This window comes from Schistocerca serialis, chromosome 1, assembly GCF_023864345.2.
Source record: "Schistocerca serialis cubense isolate TAMUIC-IGC-003099 chromosome 1, iqSchSeri2.2, whole genome shotgun sequence".
Lineage (NCBI taxonomy): Eukaryota > Metazoa > Arthropoda > Insecta > Orthoptera > Acrididae > Schistocerca > Schistocerca serialis.
Genome location: NC_064638.1, coordinates 831746722 through 831772384, shown reverse-complemented (window position 1 = coordinate 831772384; position 25663 = coordinate 831746722). Strand labels below are relative to the sequence as shown.

The following is a 25663-nucleotide window of genomic DNA, read 5'->3' as shown; positions in this document are numbered from 1 at the left end:
AGAGTTCATGCAACATAAAATTATTACAAATAAATAAACAGGTTGACTAATTATAAAGTACACAAATGGGATCGAGTATACTTGGAAGCAACACAATACATTGTAGATTGTAATTTACTTCATCGAATACAAAACAGAGCTACATTATCAGAGGAATCTCATGATTCATTTCTCTTGTTTGAAGCAGGCTCTTCTGCCTTATGTAATGCAATGATATGTTGAGAATATGTAATTATGTATTATGAACTGCTTATGTATAACCTGTTTTTTCCATTAACTTATGTACTTATATTAATATAAAGTCCTCTTTAGCCCCTTCGTCTTCTGTGATGATTCGATGTAGCACATGTTAGGCGTTGGAGTATTAATTAGCTTTTTTTGGGTGATATGAGAATAAAACCTTTAAATACAGAGCCTTTTCATGATTGTCGCGAGCTTCGAGTAGGGTCTATCACTTTTGTAAGCTCTGTTGTACTGTATTTTCGCTATCTTATTGAGGTAATTCATTCGTCTGTCTTTTATGAATGCTTCTATTGTTTTTGAGAATGATGTAACGAGGTATTCAACTATACCATAAAGGACTAAATTGACCATTAAATTATCAGAAAAATTTTTGGAATCTATTTTCACTAGATTAGAAGGAAAACAGTGTATATTTTGATTTATTTGCCGTGGAGATGTACAGAAAATTCCACAGAATGTAGACTAATGTAATTTGTGTTTTTTGTTTGGCGTAGTAATATGTCTCTTTCTTCATGTCTTTGGTAATGTTATTGGCGGGAGTTAGTTGCGTGACATTTACAGGCAATTGTTAGAGGTGGTGAGATTGGTGAGTGTTTTGTAATTTTTTTTTATTGGAAATGGTGAAGTAGTGTAAAGGGATATCAATGTTATAAAGTATGCTTTTCGTCATTACATTAAATTTAGATGAATGTTTATTGCGCCTAGCAACTTCATCCTTTAATTCAACATCCTCCTAAGAAACTTTTATTGGCGACGTTTCTTGAAATGTCATGTATGCATTTAGAGGGAATACTGAAATGTAAAGTTGTTGACAGTTTACGGTTACCTCTGTGCCACTATAAATTACTGATTTCAAGCAAGCCATTCAATGTACATTTTGGTGCATAGTTAAATGCCTTAGTTTGGAGCTAGTGGAGGTACTTCGTGCGTCCGAAATATATTCTTTAGTTTTCATAACTAACATTGAATTCTTTCCACTGTTAAAGTGTAGTTGACAGATCTGTTTAAAAAAAAAACCTAGCACTACATCCTCCGGCCCCCGAAAGGCTGTATGCATGTAAAGGTACACGTTGCCTAAGAGGGGAATACGAACTTGATAGGTACTGTGAGGTGAATATAACGGAACTACCTGGGGAATTGTATAAGATTTAAATGTCTAATAAACATGGTCTTCGTGACACGGGGAAGTTATGATTGCAATTTTTATTGCTGTGAGTTTTGATAGCCGGAATAGTCCCACCAATATGAAGTGACGCAGTGTTTGTGGCGAATAATGACGCCTGTAACATTTGCGGCCGCATTGAAGGAATTGTTTGCATGTTCAAAATTTGTCGATAGCCTTTCATACTGACCAAATTGTAGTTAAGTGCTGTGTAATGGACAGACGAAGTTAACTGTTAGCAAACCTCTTTAGAAACTTACTGTTCATTCCAGCGGTGGGAACCGATGACCATGCTGTTTGGTCCCCTCCCTCAAAATAAACCAACCACCAAACCATTCTAGCGGTGGCCATTTAACTAATTGCATGTAGGAGTCCCTGTTCATTCTATAAAACTCATTAATTGGTAGGTTGTTATTTTTCAGTAAATATGGTGAATAGTTATTTTTGGATGTGTTGGTATTATATGCAATCAGTGCTCCAACTAACCCTGTAGAAGTTAAATTTGTACATCAGATTTGAACAGGAGAGTCCAGTTAATTCATTGACTAACAAAACAGTGCAACGGTCCAGTTCTGATGGACAACAGTATTATCATGCCATTCAGAAACACTGAATCCAGACTGTAACTACACAGTGTACAGTATGCATTGTTCAAAAATGCTATATTTTTTCATTAAGACCAGAAAAAAATACACACACCATCCATTGTACCACCTCCTCATAGCGTATGTTAATAAAGTTCATATCGTATATGCCAGGTCCATGTGTACGTGTTGTCACACTGAGTACTGGAGGTGGCAAATTTTTTTCCAGCACCGTGATATTGTATGTGTGTTTGGTGTCGGTGACCTCTGTGCATCAACACAACCCCAAAAACAAGGGCCCACTCATCTCTTTAAATACCTTTCACAGATGATAGTATCTGTACTTCTGTAAGAGTTCATAGCAGTAGTGGACATAGCTGCCACAGATTCATTTATAGAATACACTTGTTCAGCTGTTGCTAATAGCTGTTTTGATGGCCAGCCCATGTGACAAAAAAGTTTAATGCAAATAAGGGCCTCAAAAAGTATGTAACTATTTACTACAGCAAGATTAATCAATTCCTGCATTGTGTACATTACTGGTTTCAGCAGCAGTTTATTGCAGTCGTCATACACTATGTGATCAAAAGTATCTGGACACCTGGCTGGAAATGACTTAAAAGTTTGTGGCGTCCTCTTTCGGTAATGCTGGAATTCAATATGGTGTTGGCCCACCCTTAGCCTTGATGACATCTGCCACTCTTGATTCAGTGACATGCTGGAATATTTCTTGGGGAATGGCAGCCCATTTTTCATGGAGTGCTGCACAGAAAAGAGGTATTGATGTCTGTCAGTGAGGCCTGGTAAGAAGTCGGCGTTCCAAAACAGCCCAAAGGTGTTCCACAGGATTCAGGTCAGGACTGTGTGCAGGCCAGTCCATTATAGGGATGTTATTGTCGTGTAACCACTCTGTCACAGGCCGTGCATTATGAACAGGCGTGCGATCGGCTGAAAGATGCAGGGTCACCAGCCTTTGCAACACCTTTTCCCTTCCGTGCTGCCTGTCTGTCTTTCTGCAAAACATTTTCTCCTGCCTTGGGGAACGTGTCTGGGGTGTGTTTTCATTAGCATGACATCAGAACAGTCTTTCCTGCCTGAGCTGTTATCTTCCCATATTGCCTATTGGTCCCTCTGCCAGGAGTTTGGGAGGTGTGAACAATCACCTAGGGCTGGTGAGCTCCTCTCTGAGGGGGCGGGGACCCCCAGTTGGAAGGAGTGCACCATCGGAGACGCTGGCAAGTGTGGAGATTTTCTCGCATTGAGTGAATCACCAACTGTGTCGACTACAGGCAAACAAAATGAGGGTAAAGATTCCAAGACTTTCCCAGCTGCACCTTGGTTCCTAGTGGTGTTGTGTACTGGAGGAAGTCAGGTCTTTGTTGCAGTTAACCTATTTGTTATTCAGAAAGGTGTACATACAGTTGCCAGCCCTGTGAAATCCTGCTCTCGTTCATTTAATGGCTCTTTCCTTTTGGAGACTAATTGTGGATCTTGGGCACAACTGCTTTGCAGCTTTGCTCCTCCATGGCTATCCTGTTCGTATCAAGGCTCATCAAATACTGAGTTCTTCACGTGGTGTTATTTACCTAGATCAGGGTGTCACTGCAGTCCATCGGGTGAAGACAAAGGTTGTTGCATCCTTCGTGCCTAAACGCACTCTTTTTCTTATGTTTGATAGAGTAGTGATTCCGTCAAAGATCAAAGTAGGCTATGAAGTCATCACAGTCTGCCCATACATTCTGAACCTGATGCCCTGCCACGAGAGTCAATGTTACAACCTCATCCAAACCAGCCAAATGTATTTGTGGTAGTGATGCTCATGAGAGTGATTGCCCACCTTCTCCTCCCCTTTGTATCAATTGCAATGGTGACCATGGAGCATCATCCCGAAAATATCCCATATATCTTGTTGAGCAGGCTATCCAAGAGATCCGGGTGAAGGAAAAGTTATTGGCTAGTCAGAACCCCTGCGTTTTACCATTTGGCACTTAGAGTACTGTTCTCACTATACATTGCTCCATGTAGGACACGGCCACACTGACTGGTGACCTCAAATTTAGCACCTCAGTTGTAAAATCACCCAGTGTCACAGTAACATCCCTGCCTCCTCCTCCTCCTCCTCCTCCTCCAGTTGTGCAACAAGCCACCAAATTTTCGCCTCCAGCTGCGAAATCGCCTTCTACAGAACCGGCAGGCCTGAAAGGACGAGGAATACTTCTGCAAAGACTTTTTATATCCCTCCATCCAACAAACACCTGAGTCTTCATCTGCCAGCCACAAAGGGTGCAAGAAATGAAACGAAGGCAAACCGTCTTCTCCTTCGCCGACTCAGAGGTCCTCTTCCGCTGTGTTGTCACGTGATACCTTAACCCAGCTGACCTCTTGCAGTGCCGCTGCTCATCGCCAACCATTTCTTGCACTGGAATCCACTGGCCAACCCGGTGAGAATGTCGATGCCTTTGTAGATCACATGGAACAGGATCCTCCAGCCTTTGTGCCGTGTAGCAGTGTCTTCAACGGCTGGCACTCAGCAGCTACCGAGGTGACAGCCCTTATTTTTTCCCTCCTCCCCTTTCCCCGTCCTCCAGTGGAACGTTCGTGGTGTTAGATCCAACAAGGAGGAATTACAACTACTGTTGGAATTGCTGTGTCCACTTATTTTCTGTCTCCAGGAAACAAAATTGCGTCCTCGCGACTGCTTTCACCTCCCACATTTTTTTCCTGTCCGCTTTGACCTTTCTCCTGAGGATAGCATTCCATCTCACAGGGGAGTCAAGCTGCTCATCCAGGATGGCGTTCATAGTCAAATCCATCTTACTGAACACCCTGCTGCAAGCTGTTGCTGTCCGCATTTTCCTTCCTCATTTCACCTTTTCTCTTTGTACCGTTTACATTCCACTGTCATTCAGTGTCATTAAGGCACACTTCCTCCAGCTTATTGGCTAACACCCTGACTCTTTTGCTGCTTGATGACTTTAGGTGCCCCTTGGCTCACATTCTCAATCAGCTCAACCTCGTTTGCCTTAGCACGGGAGCACCCAGGTTACTTTGAGTCCCCCCCCCCCCCCCCCCCCCACACACACACACACAAACACACACACACACACACACACACACATGTTCTGCACGGCCCAGCTTGCCCATTGTTTTGAGAGGTCCATTCTCTGTGACGCACGGCCCAGCTTGCCCATTGTTTTGAGAGGTCCATTCTCTGTGACACGAACTGAAGTGACCATTTCCCGTATGCTGCTTACTCCTACCACATCCATGTGTAAACCAAATAGGCAGCTTTCGAAGGCTGACTGGAGGCTTAACTCTTCCCTGGCAATCTTCGACGAGCAACATTTCCCCAGTTGAGGTGACCAGGTAGAATACTATACAAACATTATCCTCACCACTGCAGAATGTCCCATTTCTTGGACTTCACCATTAGTGCGATGTGCCTCAGTCCCCTGGTGGACTGAGGCATGCTGCGGCGCAATATACGTGCAGAGACTTTCACCGCCATCCTACAAAAGAGAACTGTGTTTGTTATAAACAGTTGCATGTGCTGTGTCTTCGGGATGGCAAAAAAGCTAGCTGGATTTCATTTATTAGTTCTTTGAACAGTTCCATTCCTTCTACTGTCGTGTGGGACAACCTCTGACTCTGTGAGACCGAGGTCCATTCCCAAATTTCAGTCTTGACTGTAGCAGATGTCATTGTGCACCCCATTGCTATCTCCAACATGGGCTGCTATTTTGCGGAGATTTCAATCACCACATTGTGTTCCTCCATCAGAAATGAATGCAGGAGGTTTGGGTGATACCCTCCTCTCAGAATCGGGAATGCTACAATGCCGCCTTCACTATGTGGGAGCTATATCACACTCTCACTTCGTCCTGATCTTCCTGCACAGGACCGGATGATGTTAAGTCAGTTGTTGCAGCACCTTTCTCTTGTTGGCAGGCACTTTCTCCTTCATACATACAATCACATCTGGACAGATGGCATGTTCCCCAGATGCTGGTGTGAAGCCACTGTTATACCCATATCTAAGCCCAGTAAGCACAAACACCTTCCTTATAGCCAGCACCCATTTCTTTCACCAACGTTGTTTGCAAGGTAATGGAATGTGTTATTGATGCCCGGCTGGTATGGTAGCTAGAATTTCATAATTTACTAATCACTGTGGATTTTAGGTGCCCTATTTGGTAGTTGACCATATCATCACTTTGTCAACCCACATCATGAACGGTTTTCTGTAGAAATATCAGACTGTGGTTGCGTTTTTTGATTTCAAGAATGCCTATGACACCTGCTGGATGAGTGGTATCTTCTGTATTCTTCACACTTGGTGGCTCTGAGCCCCCTGCCCTGTATGTTTTCAAGGTACATGTGGGCTCTGCCTTGTTGGACACATTTATCCAGAAATACAGGGTGCCTAGGGACTCTGTCCTGAGCATTGTCCTCTTTGCTCTTGCAGTTAACCCTATTATGGCCTATCTCCCACTGAGCAACTCCACCTCCCTTTCTGTTGACGATTTTACAATTGTTGCAGTTTTCCACTGATTTATCGCCTTGAGCGGCACCTTCAGCAGTGTCTTGATCGTCTGTACTCGTGGAGCATCAGCAATGGTTTTCTCTGTTTCACTGACAAAACCATGTGTATGAATTTCTGGTGGTGCAGTGGGTTTCTTCCACTGTCGTTACATCTTGGGCCTGTTGCTCTTCTGTTTGCTTAGGCTAAGAAACTCCATAGGAAACTCGTGGTCATCCCATGTATCTTACCTAGCCGTCTGCTGTGCCCAGTATCTCATTGTCCTGTGTGTCCTCAGGTGATCGGACCACCCACCTCCATTTGTACTGATTCCTTCTCCATTCAAAACTAGGCTATAGGTGCTTCATTTATGCATCTGTATGTCCATCTGTCTTATACCGTCTAAATACAGTCCACCCTATTGGCACCCATTTGGCCACTGTTGCCTATTAAATTAGCCCGGTTGAGAGTCTGTATGCGGAAGCTGCTGAACTACTGCTGAATTAATGTTCTCCTCAGCGGATACGCATGCTGTTTGTCTGCCATGTCCGGCCACCCATCCTAGACGCCCTTTCTCCCTGCGGGTTCCGAGGTTAGAAGAGGCCTGAGATATTCCTGCATGTCGTAAGAGGTGACTAAAAGGAGTCTCTCACTTTTCGGCTCTATGAGTTCAGGTCCCATTATATGGTTTGTCCTGCCACTTTCAAAATTCCACAGAAGTGCGGGTCATATGGGGAAGGACACCGTACGTGGTAAAAGAGTTATCCATAGTGCCCTTAGATTCGATCTCCTGAACCTCTTGTCATGGCTTTGCAACTATTTGGGCGAGGACACTTTCCGGGGTATGTCATCTTCTTCCCTTGTCTCCTACCCTCTTTCGCCACCATGACAATATTGGATTTCTCTGCGCTCAATGTATAGCATAGTAGCCAGTCCATTGTGGTGGGGCTGTCATGTACCCATTTGGCGGTAGCCCCCTGACAACACGGGGATCACACTGCTGATGCCTGAGCTGTAAACTCCCCACATATACCAAGGAGTAGATGCCTCTGTTGCTGGGGCATCAGGACTCCCGGCAACGGCCATCGTGCCAGGTGGCCTTTGCTGTGGCTGGGTGGCACTCATGGGGAGAGCCCCTGATTGGAGTGGGTGGCATCAGAGCGGATGACCCACAATGAAGTGGACTAAGTCATCTCTTGCAGGTGACTGTAAGGCACTAGCAGTCTCTAAGAAGAGCAAGATGGAATACAATGCCTACAGGTATGAACATAAATCTTTTCCCTCCCTTGCTACACCATGGAAGGAACTTAGGGCTACAGAACGGAGGGAGCCATATTCGCCTGGGTTTTTAGTCTTTAGCAGAATTGATGGGGACTCCTTTCTACCTATGAAACCCCATTTTTCGTTGAACACCTCGAGGATAAGTTTGTACAAGCTGGGTGATATTCCTGTTTCTATCACTCCCCATAAAAGCCTCAACATGGTCCAGAGGATCATTTTCCATCGCAACCTCCTCTTGCCGTCTGACAACAAGCTCTGCGTCAATTTATAATCGTGTGGTGTTCATTTCATCCAGCACTTTTACAGGGGACGCAAAGACAACAGGGTTGCTACCGATGACTTCATCTTGGCCTTTGAGGGTGATTCATTGCCTGAAAAGGTCAAGGTGATGGTTTGCCACTGTGATGTTAAACCATATGTCCCTCCCCCTAAGCGGTGCTCTAAGTGCTGGAAGTTCAGGCACATGTCTTTCCGCTGCACTTCCAGTGCCACATGTCGAGACTGTGGACGACCACTACACTCAGATACTCCATGTGCACCACCTCCCACTTGCATCAACTGTGGAGAGCACCACTCCCCCTGTTCACCAGACTACCCAGTACTCCAAAAGGAGAGAAAAATTGTGGAATAAAAGACCCTGGACCAGTTGACTTACATATAGGCTAAACGTAAATTTGAACGATTACACCCCATTCGATTGACATCGACATACGCTGCAGCTACGTCACCATCGCTGTCCCAAGTGCCAGTGGTTCCTCACTCTGTGCCATGAACAGTGGGCCATCTTGGCCACCAGAATACATCCGCCCCCTTGGTGGTAGGGAGCAAATTTCCTCCGTTGCTCCCGAAGCACCTACTTCGGGAGCAAGGCCCCCCCCCCCCCCCCGCCCCCCCAAATGCAGGGGACGCCGATCCACTCCCCCCTGCCTGAAAAGCAACAGCCTCCTCCAGCTCCTCTCACGCAGAAGTGGTCCCTTGAGGACCTTTCTACCAAGGTCTCCACTAATGCCATGGCGGACACTTGCCAGTGGCTCAAGAAGCCAAAAGCTGCTGGACAAAGGGCTTCATGGGCTTCCTCTGTGCTTGAAGCTGCTTCGGAGAAATCTACCCCTAAACAGGAGCGAGAGAGCAAGCAAACTAAGTAATAGTCTGCTAAGAAACAGGACCCTCCGATGCCCCCAACACCACCACTCCCTTTCAGTTTTGTATCTGAGAATGTGGTGGAGATCTTACCATCCCCTGTGGACCTGGATCTCACAGATGCCTCATGGATACAAATACTCAATTGGTGGTGGCAGCAGGTGACCCTGAGGCATAACCTGCTTCTTTGCGCGCTTCATGCCTTCCCAGCCTCACGATAACGTCATCCTCCAGTGGAATTGAGACAGGTTTTTTCCACCACCTGGCTGAGCTATGGTAACTCTTAAGCTTTACACCTGCTTTCTGCATTGCCCTTCAGGAAACCCAGTTCCTGGAAATGTGGATCCCTGCCCTTTTCAGCTATAAGCGATACTACAAGAACTGCAGTAACTGTAATAGTGTCAGGTGGAGTTTGTGTACATGTCCTGTGCTCAGTAAGCAGTGAACCTGTGCCTCTTCAAACCCCCTTTGAAGCTGTGGCTGTCAGGATAAGGATGTCACAGGAAATAACTGTCTGCAATGTATACCTTCCTCCAGATGGTGCAATACCCCTGAACGCATTGGCTGTACTGATTGATCAACTCCCTAAACCTTTCCTACTTTTGGGAGATTTTAACACCCATAACCCCTTTTGGGGTGGCACCATGCTTACTGGCTGAGGCAGAGATGTCGAAAATGTACTCTCGCACCTTGACCTCTGCCTCTTAAAAACAGACGCCTCCACTCATTTCAGTGTGGCACATGGTACATATTCGGCCATTGTAGGTTTGCGGTCCTGGCCTCCTCCCATCTATCCACTGGAGACAACATGGTGATCTGTGTGGTAGTGACCACTTCCCCATCTTCCTGTCACTGCCCAGGCGTCAGGCTCACGGACGCCTGCCTAGATGGGCTTTAAACAAGGCGGACTGGGAAACTTTCACACCTGCTGTCACCGTTGAATCTCCCCCACACGGTAACAGTTATGTGATGGTTGAGCAGGTCACTAGAACGATCATTTCTGTGGTGGAAAATGTGATTCCTCATTCTTTAGGGTGCCCCCCACGATAGACAGTCCCTTTGTGGTCACCATAAGTCACTGAGGCAATTAAGGAGTGTCGGCGAGCTCTACAGCGTCATAAGCAACACCCTTCCGTGGAGCACATCATAACCTTTAAACGGTTCTGTGCCTGCATTCGCCAGCTTATCAAATGACGGAAACAGGAGTGTTGGGAGAGATACGTCTCGACCATGGGGTGCTACGAGGGCTATCCACAAAGCACATTATGTTTTCGTTTGTGTCCGTTAGGGGCGGGGTTAGCACGGCCATCTTGGTGTCATGGCATTCCGCCGCTCAGTCGGCATCCTGCCGTGCTAGTGAGAGGTTCGTGCTGTACTCCGTTGAGTTTCTGTGACAGTTTGAAATGTCAGCGTTAATGGAAAATGGTGTGAAGTTCGTGCTGTAATAAGGTTTCTGACTGCAAAAAAACTGTACACTGATAGAAATCTATCGGCAGCTTTGTGAAGTGTATGGAGACAACATAATCACTGAAGGTGGAGTGCGTCAATGGGTCATAAAATTTAAAAATGGCCGAACTAACGTTCACGACGAAGAGCGATGTGGAAGACCCAGCATAGTGAATGCCGAACTTGTTGAAAAAGTCGATGCCGCAGTCCGAGAAAACCGTAATTTCACAATAACGGAACTCTCTATGAGTTTTCCACAAATTTCCCGAAGTTTGTTGCACGAAATCATTACCGAAAAGCTTGGTTACCACAAGTTTTGTGCAAGACGGATACCAAAAATCTTGACAGAGACTCACAAAAATCAGCGAATGGCTGCAGCGTTAACGTTTTTGTACGCTTACGAGAAAGATGGCGACTCATTACTTGATCGCATAGTTACTGGTGACGAAACATGGGTTAAGCATGTGAACTGCGAGACAAAATTGCAGTCAATGCAGTGGGGGCGCACAAATTCCCCCCAAAAACCCAAGAAATGCATGCAGACAATGTCGGCAAGGAAGATGATGGCGACTGTCTTGTGGGACAGAAAAGGTGTGATTTTTGTGGATTTCCTGGAAAGATGCACTACAATAAACTCTCAAAGGTATTGCCAAACTCTGCACAACCTCAGAAGAGCAATACAAAACAAGTGCAGGGGAAAGTTGGGCTCAAAGATCTTGCTGATTCACGGCAACGCCTGGGCCCATATGGCAAATGCCACTCGTGAAGTTCTCAAATCTTTTAAGTGGGGGTTGTTTCCTCATCCGCTGTACAGTCCCGACCTGGCACCGAGCGACTTCCACTTATTCCCAGCAATGAAGAAGTGGTTGGCTATGCAGCATTTTGATGACGACGTACAGCTTAAAGAAGAGGTAACCACGTGGTTGAAGGCGCAGGCGGCCAAATTTTACGACAAAGGAATTTACAAGCTCGTCCATCACTACGATAAGTGCCTTGATTTAAATGGCAATGATGTAGAAAAGTAGTATTTAAGTGTGGCTTTCATCTGTATATAATAAAAAAAAATTTCCAATACTTTATTTATTTTTAATTCCAAAACGTAATGTACTTTGTGGATAGCCCTCGTATATGTCACCTTCCCAAGTCTGGGCAAAGATCAAATGATGGTTCACCTACCCACTTCAGTGCCACTCATGGCACGTTATCTGCTAATGATCTCCTCCCCGGCCCTCATGGCTTCCCATCATTGGTCATCCCATGTGACCTTTGTGACAGTGACCACTTTTCAGTGAGTCCATCGTTCCTCTGCTGCTTCCAGGTCCCCACTTGGGCATTTTGCAGGGCCAGTTGGCCTTTATATACGTCTGGTATGCACTTTGAAACCTCCCTCTTGAATTCCATTGATGTAGTCATACAAGGCATATCTGCCACAGTTCTTCATGCTGCTGGCACTGCTGTCCCCCTATCCACAGGTCCCCCCTCATCGTTGACCTATACTATGGTGGACCAGGGATTTTGCAATTGCTGTCCAGGACCGCTGACAGATGCTGCAGCAATTTAAGCGACACCCTTCACAGACCAACCACCTCACTTTTAAGTGTCTCCACGCTATGGCTTGTTACCTTATTAAGCGCAGTAAAAAGGAATGCTGCGTGTGCATGTTTGCCTCCCTGGGGATGTATGCCTCTTCATCGCAGGTTTGATCCAAGCTCCGTAGCCTTCTGGGCAACCAGCGACAGTCAACTTTGTCCAGGGTCTGAACCTCCAAAGTGCTCTGTGCACTGATCCATTGGTCCTTGCAGAACACCTTGTGACACTTTGTGACAGCATCGGTGTCCTCTTCCTACCTTACTACTTTTCTCTGAGAGAAACGTAGAGTTAAACAGACCCCGCTCTGTTTCATCCCACACCAAGTTGAGCCCTATAATGCACCCTTCACTGAATGGGAATTGGTGCAGGCTCGTAGCTCTTCGAGACACAGCCCCATGTGTGGATTCCATCCACAACCAGATGATCCAACACTTGGACATTCCCCAGAGGCAACAGCTTCTCAGGGTCTTCAACCAAATTTGGCGCCCGCATCTCGTGGTTGTGTGGTAGCGTTCTCGCTTCCCACGCCCGGGTTCCCGGGTTCGATTCCCGGTGGGGTCAGGGATTTTCTCTGCCTCGTGATGGCTGGGTGTTGTGTGATGCCCTTAGGTTAGTTAGGTTTAAGTAGTTCTAAGTTCTAGGGGACTGATGGCCATAGATGTTAAGTCCCATAGTGCTCAGAGCCATTTGAACCAAATTTGGCTCACGGTTGCTTTTCTGTCACAATGGCGAGACAGGATAGTTATCCCTGTCCTTAAGCCCAGGAAAAACCAAATGTCTCTAGACAGCTATGGCACAATTAGCCTGACAAATATACTTTGTAAACTGCTCGAAAGGATAGTCAACTTCAGATTATGTTGGGTACTCAAATCTCGGGGCCTTTTGTCCCCCGTATCAATGTGGCTTCTGGGCAGGGCGATCAACTGATCAATTACTCCTGTTGGAATCAACCACCCGAAAGGCTTTTACTTAATGCTGGCACCTTGTCGTGGCCTTCTTTGACCTAAATAAGGCATATGACATGGCTTTCTGCCATCGCATTTTAGTTGTCCTTTGTGACTGGGGCTTCCGTGGTCCCCTTCAGATTTTTAACCACGAGTTTTCACCTCACCGGCTCTTCTGGGTTCGAGTTGGTACTTCACTCAGTGCCCCGTAGATTCAGGAGAATGGTATCCTACAGGGTTCTTTACTAAGTGTCACACACTTCCTCATTGCCATCAATTGGCTTGTGACCTCTGTTGGGCCTCTCGTTACCCTGTCATTGTATGTCGACGATTTTTGCATCTGGTGCAGCTCCCACTTGGTAGCATCTGCTGAGCACCAGCTCAAAGGTGGCATCCGACAGGCCTCTGCATGGGCCACCGCCCATGGCTTCCAGTTTTCTCCCTCCAAAACACAGATTATGCATTTTTGTCATTGACCCACAGTACACACCAATCCAGATTTTTTATTTAGGCAACCAGCTCCTTGATGTTGCAGCACAGTCCTGTTTCTTGAACCTAATTTTTGATAATAAGCTGACGTGGCTACTCCACATTCGCCACCTATAAACTGTGTATGTGGAAGCTTAATGCTCTCTGCCTCCTGGCCTACACATCTTGGGGTGCTCTGGTGTTGTCCAGACTAGATTATGGTAGTCAGGTTTATGGCTTAGCAGCTCCTTCCACTTTGAAACTCCTTGACTCTGTCCATCATCGTGGGGTGCTTCTGGCTATTGGTGCATTTTACACTAGTCCTGTTGATAGTCTCCTCACAGAAGCGGGGATTCCCCCTCTACACATCCGACGGAGCCAACTCTTGTTTCTTATTGTAGTGTTGGCAGAAGAGCCAACACTGTTTTTCTAGAGGAGGCTGAAATGCACGGGTTTAAACTCATGCAGGCTGGCGTGAGGTCTGAAACAGGATACGTAATGAATGCTGTAAAGAAAAGTACGTAGCTTCTGGAATTTGGCTAAAGAAGCAGGTACTTACCCCAATTTCCTTTCATGATTCCAGCTGCGGATATGTGGATCTACGTCAAATCTCTCTTTGCCCAAAAGTGGAATGTGATCTGGAGTGCTACTGCTCATAGTAATGAACTCCACACAATCAAGGAGTCTACTGCAGTTTGGCGCTCTCCCTTCCATTCTTCTCAGAAGGAATCCACTGTTTTTTGCCGTTTATTCATTGGTCATATCCGGCTCACCCATTGTTTCCTCCTACGTAACGACCTGCCCCCACTGTGTTGTGGAGGAGCCAGACTGGCGATACCTCACATATTGGTGGAATGTCCCCTTCTTTGGGCCCTTCATGTTAAGTATAGTCTTCCTGATTCCTTAAATTTAATATTAGCAGACGATCCACAGATGGTTGAACTGGTCCTCGGTTTCCTTCGTGAAAGTGGGTTTTATTTCCAAATATAAGGTTCTACTTTAGTCTTGGAGCAGGAGCAGGTTGGTTGTGATTGGGACTTCTTTTGCAGTCGTCTCAGTCTGTGACCCCATGACCGCCTACCTTTTTTCCAGTTTTTAGATTTGGTCTTACCTTTTATGCCTGTACTGTGTGTGTTTAATGTTAATTATTTTATAATTTGACTCCTCTGACTGGATCCATCCACTTTTAGCAGACCATCTTTCTGCTGCGACTCACTTAGAAATCGCAGGACAGATGACTTCACCGTTTGGTCCCATAACCCATCTCAATCAATCATCATCTGCTCTGATTGTCTTGGTGCCCTTCAGAGCCTCTGTGCACTGTACACCGTCTATCCCTTAGTGCAACGGGTCCAAGAAAGCTTCCACTTGCTCACTCTTGAGGAAGCCACTGTAATGTTTATGTGGGTCCCTAGTCACGTCATTCTGACGCGAGAAGAGGTTGCTGATGCTGCTGCCAAGGCTGCAACGCTTCTGCCTCGGCCCACTAGTTCTTCCATTTCTTCCTATGATCTGTGTTGCCATCTGTCAGCAGATGGTGTCACTTTGGAATCATCACTGGTCTTCTCTTCATGGGAGCAAGTTCCGAGGAATTAAACATCTCCCATCCGCTTGGCTGACCTCGTTTCAGCCCTCTTGCCGCGAGATCATTTTAGCTAGATTGCGTATTGGGCACTGTCGTTTTAGCCATTGCCATTTAAGTGGCGATCCCCCACCGCTTTCTGCTCGTTGTGATCAACTGTCGACTGTTCGCCATTTCTTGACCGGATACCCTTTTTTTAATGACTTATGTTTTAATGTATGTTTGCTGTCTGAGCTATTAGCTGTTTCAATGAATGAAACATGGGCTGTTGACAGTGTTTTACTTTTTATCCACAGTAGAAATATGGTGAAAAACATCTAATCTTTAGTTCAGGATCTCTGTCGTTTCTACAGTGTATTTTGTGGACCTTCCTCCAAGAGGAAGTCCTTGTTTTTAGCTATCTTTCTTTCTGTTGATTGGGCTTAATGTGTAGTCGCTTTCAATTCCTTTTTCATGTTAGTGTTCTAAGGTTTTGATATGGACATGTATTACCTGGCATCCTAAAACAAAACGAAAGAAGCCATTCGCTGTCAGAAGCATGTAGTGTGTGTACGGGAGACATGACAGCAGTTAGCAAAGCCCCCCATTTTCTTAAATGGGCCTCCCTCATCTGTGTTTTAATATTTACTGACCGTGTGAGTAGTCACTTGGCTATTGACTGATGCTATTCTTGCCACCCTTTGGTCTCCCGCATTCATGACCACCTAGCTAACTGCCGTGCTGCCTGCTCAGTTGTCTTTCTCTGGTTCCCAAGTCACATAGGTATCCCGGGGAATGAATTTGCTTATAGTTTGGCTTGAGGTGTGCTTACTCGCTTCCTGTTAGCTGTATCTTGATGGAATGCCCCTCTCCTTTAGGCCCTTCATGTTAAGTGTCGACTTCCAGACTCATTGCCTGGAATTTTGCTGTACAATTCACAAGTGGTTGAACTGGTTCTCAGATTTCTTCATGAAAACGATTTTTAATCTCAGTTATAAGGTTTTAACCTCCCTTAGGTACAGGAGCAGGGGCAGGGTAGTTGGGGATGGGGCGTCTCCTGCCGTATGCGAAGCGTGGCTGATCCCTAACCCTACCTCCTCGACAGTGCCCCTCTCTCATCCCTCTTTTTTAATCACTTTGATTTGGTTTGCTTCCTTTGTGCTGCACCCAGTTTTCTATTCTGGGTGTCAAACTGTGTTGAATAGTGGGCACTCTTAACTGTAATGGATCAGAGGTGGAACAATTGAGTGGAACATAACCTGTTGCATGTAGAGCCCTTGAGATGCCCACATGGTGACTTTCCTATTTCCTTCATCTTGCTTTTATTATTCATTCTCAGGGTATGTCTCCTAGAGCTGGAATGTGAAAAGTTGTTTTGATGTCACTTCCTCCAATGATTTTAGAAATTCTGATGAAATGTTACCTGTCTTATTTGATCTTAAGTCTTCCAAAGCTCTCTTAAATTCTGATTCTAATACTGGATCCCCTATCTCTTCGAAATTGACACCTTTCTCTTCTTCTATCACATCAGACAGATCTTCCCCCTAATAAGAGGCCATCATATTACTCTTTCCACCTGCTCACTCCCCTCTGCATTTAACAGTGGAATTCCCTTTGTTTTTTTAATGTTGCCACACTTGCTTTTAATTTCATCGAGTTTGCAGCATTTGTTAACATGCTCCTTAATTTTCTGTTGTTGAAATACGGCTCCACCTGTGCAGGGAAAATTCCTTTAACACCATACATTTTAGTTTCCCTAGTATGATTGTACAATGTACAAAATCAAAAGCCTCAACAAGGTTACAGAAAATGCTAACATGTAATTTTGTTGTGTAGGTCTACCAGAACTGAGTTAGAGAGATTTACTGCTTTGTGTGTGCAGAAATCTTTTGCAGAGGCTAAACTGGGTTGTTGTTAAAAGTTTATATGTAAGGTGTTTCACTTCTCTGCCATAAGCTATGAGTAGGTGGGAAATAGCCCTGTAGGTATAGTTAACTTGCTTATATCAACTTTTTTTATAAATGAGTGTTATTGTTGCATGCTTCATTCTTTCGTGAAATATGTCTTGTCTCATTGATTGATTGATTGATTGTAAAGTTTACTCAGGTACAGATTTCAGTACTAGTTCGGTTGAAATACCATGATAACAAAAATAACTGCTTTTCAGTGATGTAATGAGTCTTGTGATCTCTTCAGTAATACATTTAGCAAGACCCATGTTTTGTGGCACAGTATGAAGTGCCTGTATTAGTGACTATACCTGCTTTAGATGGTCTAATTTGTTAGTTTTCAGATAGTGTTAGGAACAGTTCATTGAATTCTGTGACCAGTGATGTGAATTTAACATCACTAATCTTGCTGCTGCTGATGCTATCAGGGAGCTGAATATTATTAAGTATACTGAGCTGATTCATTTCTTGTGTAATGATAATACTCCAAATTTCCAAATTAGTTCTTGGAATTCTGATATTTTGTGCATGCCAGCATGGTTTTAGCCATTTTGACGACAATGGAAAATGTTGCAATACTGCTTGTTTGTGCACTTTGGCTTGATTATAGTATTAAATGCCCCCTCCCCCTCATCATCTTAACACACAATATACCATTGATTCCAGATGTTACTCTTTCACTCAGCTTCTACTGTAATTGACCTTCACCCACTATGAAAGGAAACTGAATTCATATAATTCTAAGAATATTGTTAGGAAAGAATTAGTCATCTTCTTTTTGTTGCTTAAGTAAATTCTATTTGGATAGTGGACCAAATCAGTAGTTAGGATTCTGAGAAATAGTACTTCTCCCTTTTTGCTTAAAACCTGGACTGATGGAGATGCCGTCTTGCTACCGCTCGACCATCACATTTAGATGAACAATTTATTATGGGACTCACTTCTATTTTATCAGATGCAGTTAAATGTAGAAATAAACTGTAAATTGCTGTTACATTGCGTCTTTTTATTCTCACTGGAAATGTAAGTATGGGGACAAAATCAAAGCTGTAACTCTCTCTCTCTCCCTTATCTTCGCATTCCAGCCTCTGCGCGGAGGCCTCTGTGAGCCACCCCTTTCGAAATCAGTTACTTATGGGGTGATATTTGTTCAAAATGTGGTTTATATTGCTTTCCAGTAATTTTTCAATGATTAATTTGAATGCATTTTCATGGGTCAGAGAAGAGCAAGAATACCATTAGAATTTGAAGTAAGGGGCAATTTACCAGACCAGTTATGTTGAATTTAATGTGTTTTATTGCAGTTTCAGTAAATCTGCATCCTGTTATTAATTAGGTCTTGGATAATTTTCAAACTGACAGAGTACGCTACAGTTAGTAAAGGACTCGGAGTTAAATTATCAAACGTTTTTCCTGATTTTACACAAAGAACAACCAACCACTGATATCTATGTGCATGATAAGTATTGCATAGCCATACTTGGATCATAAAAATTGCTCGGCTGTGAGCCACTACCCTGCTTGTAGATTCAGTACGGCACACACCTATAGTCATACATCTAAGCATTCATCTCCGATTGTTACAATATGTTAGATAGGCCTAGGAGCTATGGCCTTACAGTTTATACTGATGAGTTTAAAATACATATAAAATTCTGTTTCTCTGTGGTGAGATTTGTCTCTCAATCAAATTTACTGCATGAATGTATGTGACCCAAAGCTTCTGGAGCATATCAAAAGTGGCTGAAGGCATAAGTATCATCTATCCGGATAGCCTGACTGCTCTGCAGAATATCTGTTAGGCATATGTCACATCAGAGGAAATGGTGTTGAATGTCAAGAATATTTTCTTCCATGTATGAGGAGATCAGTTATTTTTCGGTGTTAGAGCATGTGAGAACTCTGGGTAACTAATAAACTACCAATGACTGGAGGGACTTGGGCATCTTATGATAATCTCTTGGGATCACTCACCACCAAGAAGAAAGTTCATGTGTAATAGTGAAACTGAGTGACAGTACCAAACAAAAATTTAAAGGACATAAAATTAACGATCCTGTGCTGAAGGATGTTGGATTTCTCAGATGGAAAGAATTCATCTTAGTGACAATGAAAATACAGCACTGTTCCCTAATGCATCACTTTGCTCTACAGTGAGCAGACTCCTCATTGATGGTGTTGGCAGCCTGACAGTATCCATCTTAAATATTATTTATTTTATGAATTTTCAAGGTAATACCTCTGTGAAATGCCTTCTATTTTAGGTGATTAGACTATTGTCATAAATTTGTAGCATCATAAATCAGGGCTAAACTGATATGTTGATGGTTGCAGTTGCTAGTGACTGGTTTCTCTTTTTTGATAGCGATCTGTCATCCACATGTTTTTGTTTTTGGGCTTTTTTATTGTCTATAATCTTTAAGAATGATTTTAATGTAATGTTTGTGTGGTACTATCCAGCATCTTAATGGCTTAAAGGGACTCTTTACAACATCTGTCCATTGTGTCCAAGGGCATAGTTGTTCAGGGCTTAGAAACAATAAGCCAAACAATTTTCCTCTCTGCCCCCTCCCCCATCTTTGAGCTGCTCTGTGGTTCTTTCAACAAGTTACTTCAGTAAAACTGAAAATACTTTTTTATTTCCGTCACCATTTCTTTGCTGTTTCTGTGTGTCAAACCTTCACATGGTAAATAAAGAAAATTACCTCTTTGAATGTTATCAAAGGTTTAATTAAAGAATCTAAAGTGTGCTGTATGCTTAATGTAATATTTTAAAAACGAAAGCTAATTAGATCAAACCATACATGAGAGAGGTATCAATACTGATAATGATCAACCAGGAGTAGAGGTGGAGTAGTAGAGGTATACTTATTCTAATTTATTTCCCATTAGCAAATAATAAAAATACAATAACTGAAATTTTACTTCATTGTTAAAGTGAATGCATCAACAATGTGGTTTTCAATTTTGTTAATTCAAATAAAATATAAATTTTGGAGGAAGTGAGAATTCCATCAACAATAATAGATTATTGAAAATTGCGGCTACACTATTTCATTTCTGATCCTTAAAAGTCACAGCAGCATCAAGATGAATAAATTAGCAGTAACATGACAAGAAATTCCTCAAATAATAATTTTTTCTTATATTGAATTAAGAACACTCATGTTCTCGATTATTGTTGTACGTATTATTATTGGGGCATTAAGAGGTTTGTCTTATTACTACCATTACCATCATATTCATTAGGTGCGAATGATGAATAATTAATGCATAAGAGAAAACTTATTTGAACTCTATTTCATCACGCAAGGGAATTTCTACAGCTTCTGAATCTAAATTGCTATTTTTGCATAATCTGTACTTGACTTATGCACTGGTGTTGAATTAATCCTCATAGTTTTCGATACTGTGACAAGGAGAGTTGTGGATACCTCTCTCTCTCTCTCTCTCTCTCTCTCTCTCTCTCTCTCTCTCTCTCTCTCTCTCTCTCTCTCCAATCATTTATTTTTGTGTGTAGGCTAATTCTTTGTGAATTATTTGCCTTTAAACACATGTTGTTAGAGATTGAGATTGTTATATTACATGTGCAATTTGCTATGTATGTTGAATAATTTTTTAGCAATGATATTTTTTTCCAGAAATGAATTCCTTTGAGAAGCCACTCAATCCATTCGTTTGTAGCAGTAATGATGCACTGGAACTGAAACTTGGTAAGTTATTTCACAACGGGTTTATACTGAATATAATTTATTGATCATAAAACCTTGTTCCTTGTCAGTAATACAGTTACATTTGTGTTTTTAAGTTCGGAGCCCAGAAGACTTGGAAGATGATGATGCTTCAATGAAACCAGAGATGACTCATCAGGTGTTTGGAGATAAGTAAGGGGAAACAGATTTTTATTCAGTTGGTTGGAGATTGTCTACCAGTGTTTTCCATTGTGAAACATTTCCTGCATTCACTGCTGTATTTGAACCATTCATTGTCTCTTTGCATTGCTGTTCGAAGCAAAATGCCTTAAGATAGCAAAAGAGAATGATCTATAATTGTTTTAGTTTCAATTCAGCTGTTGCAACTCGGTGTAATAAGGGGCATGGCTTCAGAAAATTCACTAATCATACCACCAGTTTCCTCACTTGCATCATCCCTGCATTTTTAGCACAAAGTGCTTCTTGAAGTACAGAACAATGAATCCCGTCTGTTGATAGTAATTTTTTGCTTGTTCGTGATCTTTAAATTCCTTCTGCATGGTGATGCAATGTTAAGTACCAAATTTGCAGTACCCATCAGTTATGTAACTGTATAACATATAATAAAAATTCTCAATCTTCTCTTATTCTCGTGCATTTTTAAAGGCTTGTGACAAATGATCATTAGACTGCTTCTTTTTGTGCAAACGTCAACTACACATATGAACTAACTTTAAACCACAAACAAATAGCAAATGGTAAACTGCTGGCACCGTGATTGTGATGACTTGAAGAATGTTGTGCCAAACGAAAAATACCACACTGCTATGCTAAATGAAATGTTGTGCTGTGCTGGGTATTTGCGAGGAATACTGAGCAATGCCGAGGCAGGCTGTGCCTTGGCCCACACATTAGGCCCGCATGAAATTTGTTTTGCTGTGGCTAATCTTGATATATGGCTTTGGTTTGCACGTTTAAATATATGTTTCAAGTCAAAGTTTGCCATGTCTTTCTCTTTATAACCTTCAAACTATGGCAACAATCTGGAATTGTTGTTCCCGCATTAAAAATCCTGTGACTTGTCGTTGATGGGTACATTTAATTATCCTGTCACCTTTCAACATTCACTATCTGTAAACTGATTGACCAGCTTTGTTGATCTACAGTTCGAACAGCTCCAATGTTTCCATCACATACCCAATGACGGCACAACCATACATGACATCAGCTGGAACTAGAAAAATAGCTACCACGGTTTCTAGTGGGTGATACAACACTCTTTGTAGAAGAGGAATGAATGTTACGACAAGATTGAAAGCCAATATCATTAAATGTTGGCTTGAGTGTGGCATGTGAAGAAACCTCTGGCTGTCAGTTTAGCCCTTAGGTGCCACCCAATCTGTTCTTACCTGAATCTGACAATGAAATGCTTTTGTGTATCTGATCTTAGAGCATAATAGATACACCCTCATATATTAGATAACAATTTTAAATTTTTACTTGATAATCTTGTTTTTAAGTTGATGATGCTTCAGTTTTATTAGTTAATCATTAATGTACTAATTGTAATGCATATGGTAGTATTATTACTGAAAAAAAGACTTGTATCTCTAAGATCACTATGAGATGATTGAGGGAGTAATAACCGTGTATTGGATTGATGAATAAGTTTATAGTGTTTTTGTTTTGCATGTTGCTCTGGGTTTATTTATCAATTACCATTTTTTATTTCTGGTTCACTGTTGCTATTTGTGTTTACATATAGTAATTTTGTGATCTGGAGATAGTGAATGGAGCTGTGGGTGGTAGAAAATGGTGTGCCAGTTGGAGAAATTGGAAGAGTTTCAGACAAATTCTTCTGTTTGAGTTCAATAGATGGGCCACGACAGTGGATCCAGCCAGAAGCATTTGTTCTGTGTTTGGGGATAATGCCATTGGCTAGATGTCTCAACTCAACCTATGCCTCTTAAATACTGGGGCCCTCACACAGTTCAGTGTGGCCCATGGCACTTACTCAGCCTTTGATGTACCTCTCTGCAGCCCAAAGACTTCTCCCATCTGTCCACTGGAGAGCCCCCGATGACTTGTGTGGTGGTGACAACTTTCCTATCTTCCTGTCACTCCCCCAGCACTATTCCCCTGGACGTCTACCAAGACGGGCTTTAAACAAGGCAGACTGGGATGCTTTCACCTCTGCTGTCACTGTTTAATCTCCCCCATATGGTACCATCAATGTGGTGGCTGAGGTGGTCACCAGAACGATTGTTTCTGCGGCAGAAAACACGACCCCTTGTTCTTTAGGGTGCCCCCCCGGTGAAAGTCAGTAGCTTGGTGGTTGCCAGAAATAACTGAGGCCATTAAAGAGCATCAGCGAGCTTTACAGTGACATAAGTGGCACCCTTCCCTAGAGCACCCAATAGTTTTAAAACAGCTCCATGCCCACGGTCGCCAACTTATAAAAAGACAGATAACAGGAGTGTTGGGAGAGGTACGTCTCGCCTTTGGGTGCCATATGTCACCTTCCCAAGTCTGGATGACTGAGACGTGTTTGTGGGTACCAGACCTCGACAGGTGTTACTGGCATTAACATCAATGGTGTGTTATCTACCGATGCAAACTTAATTGCCGAGCAATATGCTCGAGGCTCCGTGTCAGAGAATTATCACCCAGCATTTCGCACCCTCAAACAGCAGGTGGAAAAGAAAGACCTTTTGTTCACCGAACATCACAGTGAACCCTATAATACTCCATTTACAGAGTGGGAGCGTCTCAGCGTCCTTGCTCATTGCCCCGACACAGTTCCTGGGCCGGATCGGATCCACAGTCAGATAATCAAACATCTCTCATCTGTATACTTGGAAGGATAGACAGCATTGGTCGTATATTTTTGTTTATTATCGCAAAATCGATTTTCGGTCACTTAGTGACCATCTTCAGTGCTAGAAGTTAAAAATTTTTTCACATTACGATCAGAGCGTATAAAACAGAAAATCACAATTACATCTGCATATGAACATAATACTTGTTAGGAACATACCTGTAATATAACTTAAATTAGTAAGCACTGGTGTCAATAAGCTTACGGCGATCACATAGACTGAGGTTGCTGTTTACATGCACTTGCTCAGCAGACCTCGGTGTGACGGGGCTTGACATGCCCTCTGTGTGACATGTCACGTGAAGACATAGTATTACTGGTTTTGCGAGATATTAACACTAAATAACTCTTGTGCATTTGTGAATCACGCAGTAATTCAAATTTAAAATGTACGTACAACACACAGCAGACAACGGGGGAAGGAAATATCTAAAATACATTGGCGTATTGTTTTTTAAAAAAACAAACTTATAAAACATGAAACAGATCGATGATAAGTTGTCAGAGTATAAGACGTATAAAAGAGCAAAAGATACTGAAAAAGAATAATAAATGAATAACATGAAATGAGGTGTAACACAGGTTTTTAAAAAAACATAATACCCACCATCTGGCGTGGGAAGTTAGAAGTACAACGTTCGTGATTTACGTAAAATGTTACGTTAAGACTAAGAAGTCAAATATATAAAAAAATAATAACAGTACGAAACTGCCATTACTTAATAATTACAATGCCGTGAAACACAATGTTCATTACAAAAATGTTTGTAGGTGTGGATAAACAATTTTGTTATATTTAACCGACATGCTGATGTACGTCTCATTTGTCCCTTTGGGCAAGCTAGCAGTGTTATAACAGTGATTATAGTCTTCCGCATAAGCACTGGGTCAGAACCCATACATACATGACATCAAATATACATGTTTGCTTACTGTAAAACATAGCCCCATCATTTGGCGTGGGAGGTTAGAAGTACATCGTTCTTGATTTACGTAAATATTACGTTAAAACTGAGAAGTCAAATATATAAAATAGTAATAGTACAAAAAAGCCACTAAGTAACAATTCATATGCCATTAAATAATATTCAAAACAACAAGAAGTTTTGAGGGTGTAGAGTATCAATTTTGTTATCATATTTAACGGCGTGATAATGTACATATCATTCGTCCCATGACTGGTTGTACGCTTCCGCATAAGCACTGGGTCAGAACCCATATGTACATTCACAGGTTGATAAAACAGTAATGAAGTTGCCAAGCAACCGGTTTTGAATATTAATAAACTAATTTGATTTTACATAACTTATAGTAGTAGTGGGATCCATATGAAATACAAGCAGACTTCAAGAAGTACCTATAATTCTAATTGTGTATTTGAAATAAATTTGAAAATATAAGGTGCAAACAGGTAGTATACATCAAACATCGAGAAACCATCATGAGGAAGGACAGGTAATAGTGCTACTTATACCAAAAATATTCATCGTACTTTAGAGAAATTAAACATAGGCTATGCACGATATCCAGCACTTATTCAAACAGCAAAGGAATTGTTAACATACATTAAAAATAATTACATAAAGTGATAACCGGTTCGTATTACTTTGTGTCAATGCCTACGAGATGTCGACTGTAGCAAAATTATGGTCAGTAGGCGTCCGTGACTTCTGCAAATTACGGAACAAAAAAGGAGCATCTTTTTAAAAACCGAAATTAGTAATGTTATTAAAACAAACCGAAACATGTGTGTGTATGTGTTGAGATAGTTGGAATAGCGGCCATTGTAAGTGTTCTCGTAGCAACTATAACTGAGGCGTTGTATATAAGGGATAACAAGCAACTGACTAGAAGGGAAAATGGAAAACATACATTTGACATTTACAGAAAATCAACATTCACAGATATCATCTTAGATTATGGTTCACAACACCCTGACCAACACAAAAAAGCGTTTTTCCATTTTGCATTTCATCGTATGTTCCGATTATGATTATCTAATGAAAACCATGAGAAAGAGTTAAACATAGTTAAACAAATTGCAAGAAATAATAATTACCCGTTGAAATACGTCATGAACATTTATGAGATGGTATCCAAAAAATATAGTAAAGATAATTTAAGTTAGAATGAGACAAGCGAAACTAAAAATCAAAAATTTATCACTTTGTCTTTCTATGGTCCCATTAGCAATAAAATTGCCAGA

General features: G+C 42.4%; 1 protein-coding gene across 1 annotated transcript in view; it reads left to right on the top strand.

The window, feature by feature from the left end:
* Nucleotides 1-758: 758 nt before the first annotated feature.
* Nucleotides 759-25663, top strand: part of LOC126484773 (histone acetyltransferase type B catalytic subunit) — a 76558-nt gene continuing 51653 nt past the window's right edge. Inside the window, exons 1-3 of the mRNA XM_050108373.1 lie at nt 759-829; nt 20529-20600; nt 20696-20771. Of these exons, the coding sequence (XP_049964330.1) occupies nt 20531-20600; nt 20696-20771 (146 nt within the window). The 5' untranslated portion in view covers nt 759-829; nt 20529-20530. The remainder of the gene's footprint in view (nt 830-20528; nt 20601-20695; nt 20772-25663) is intronic.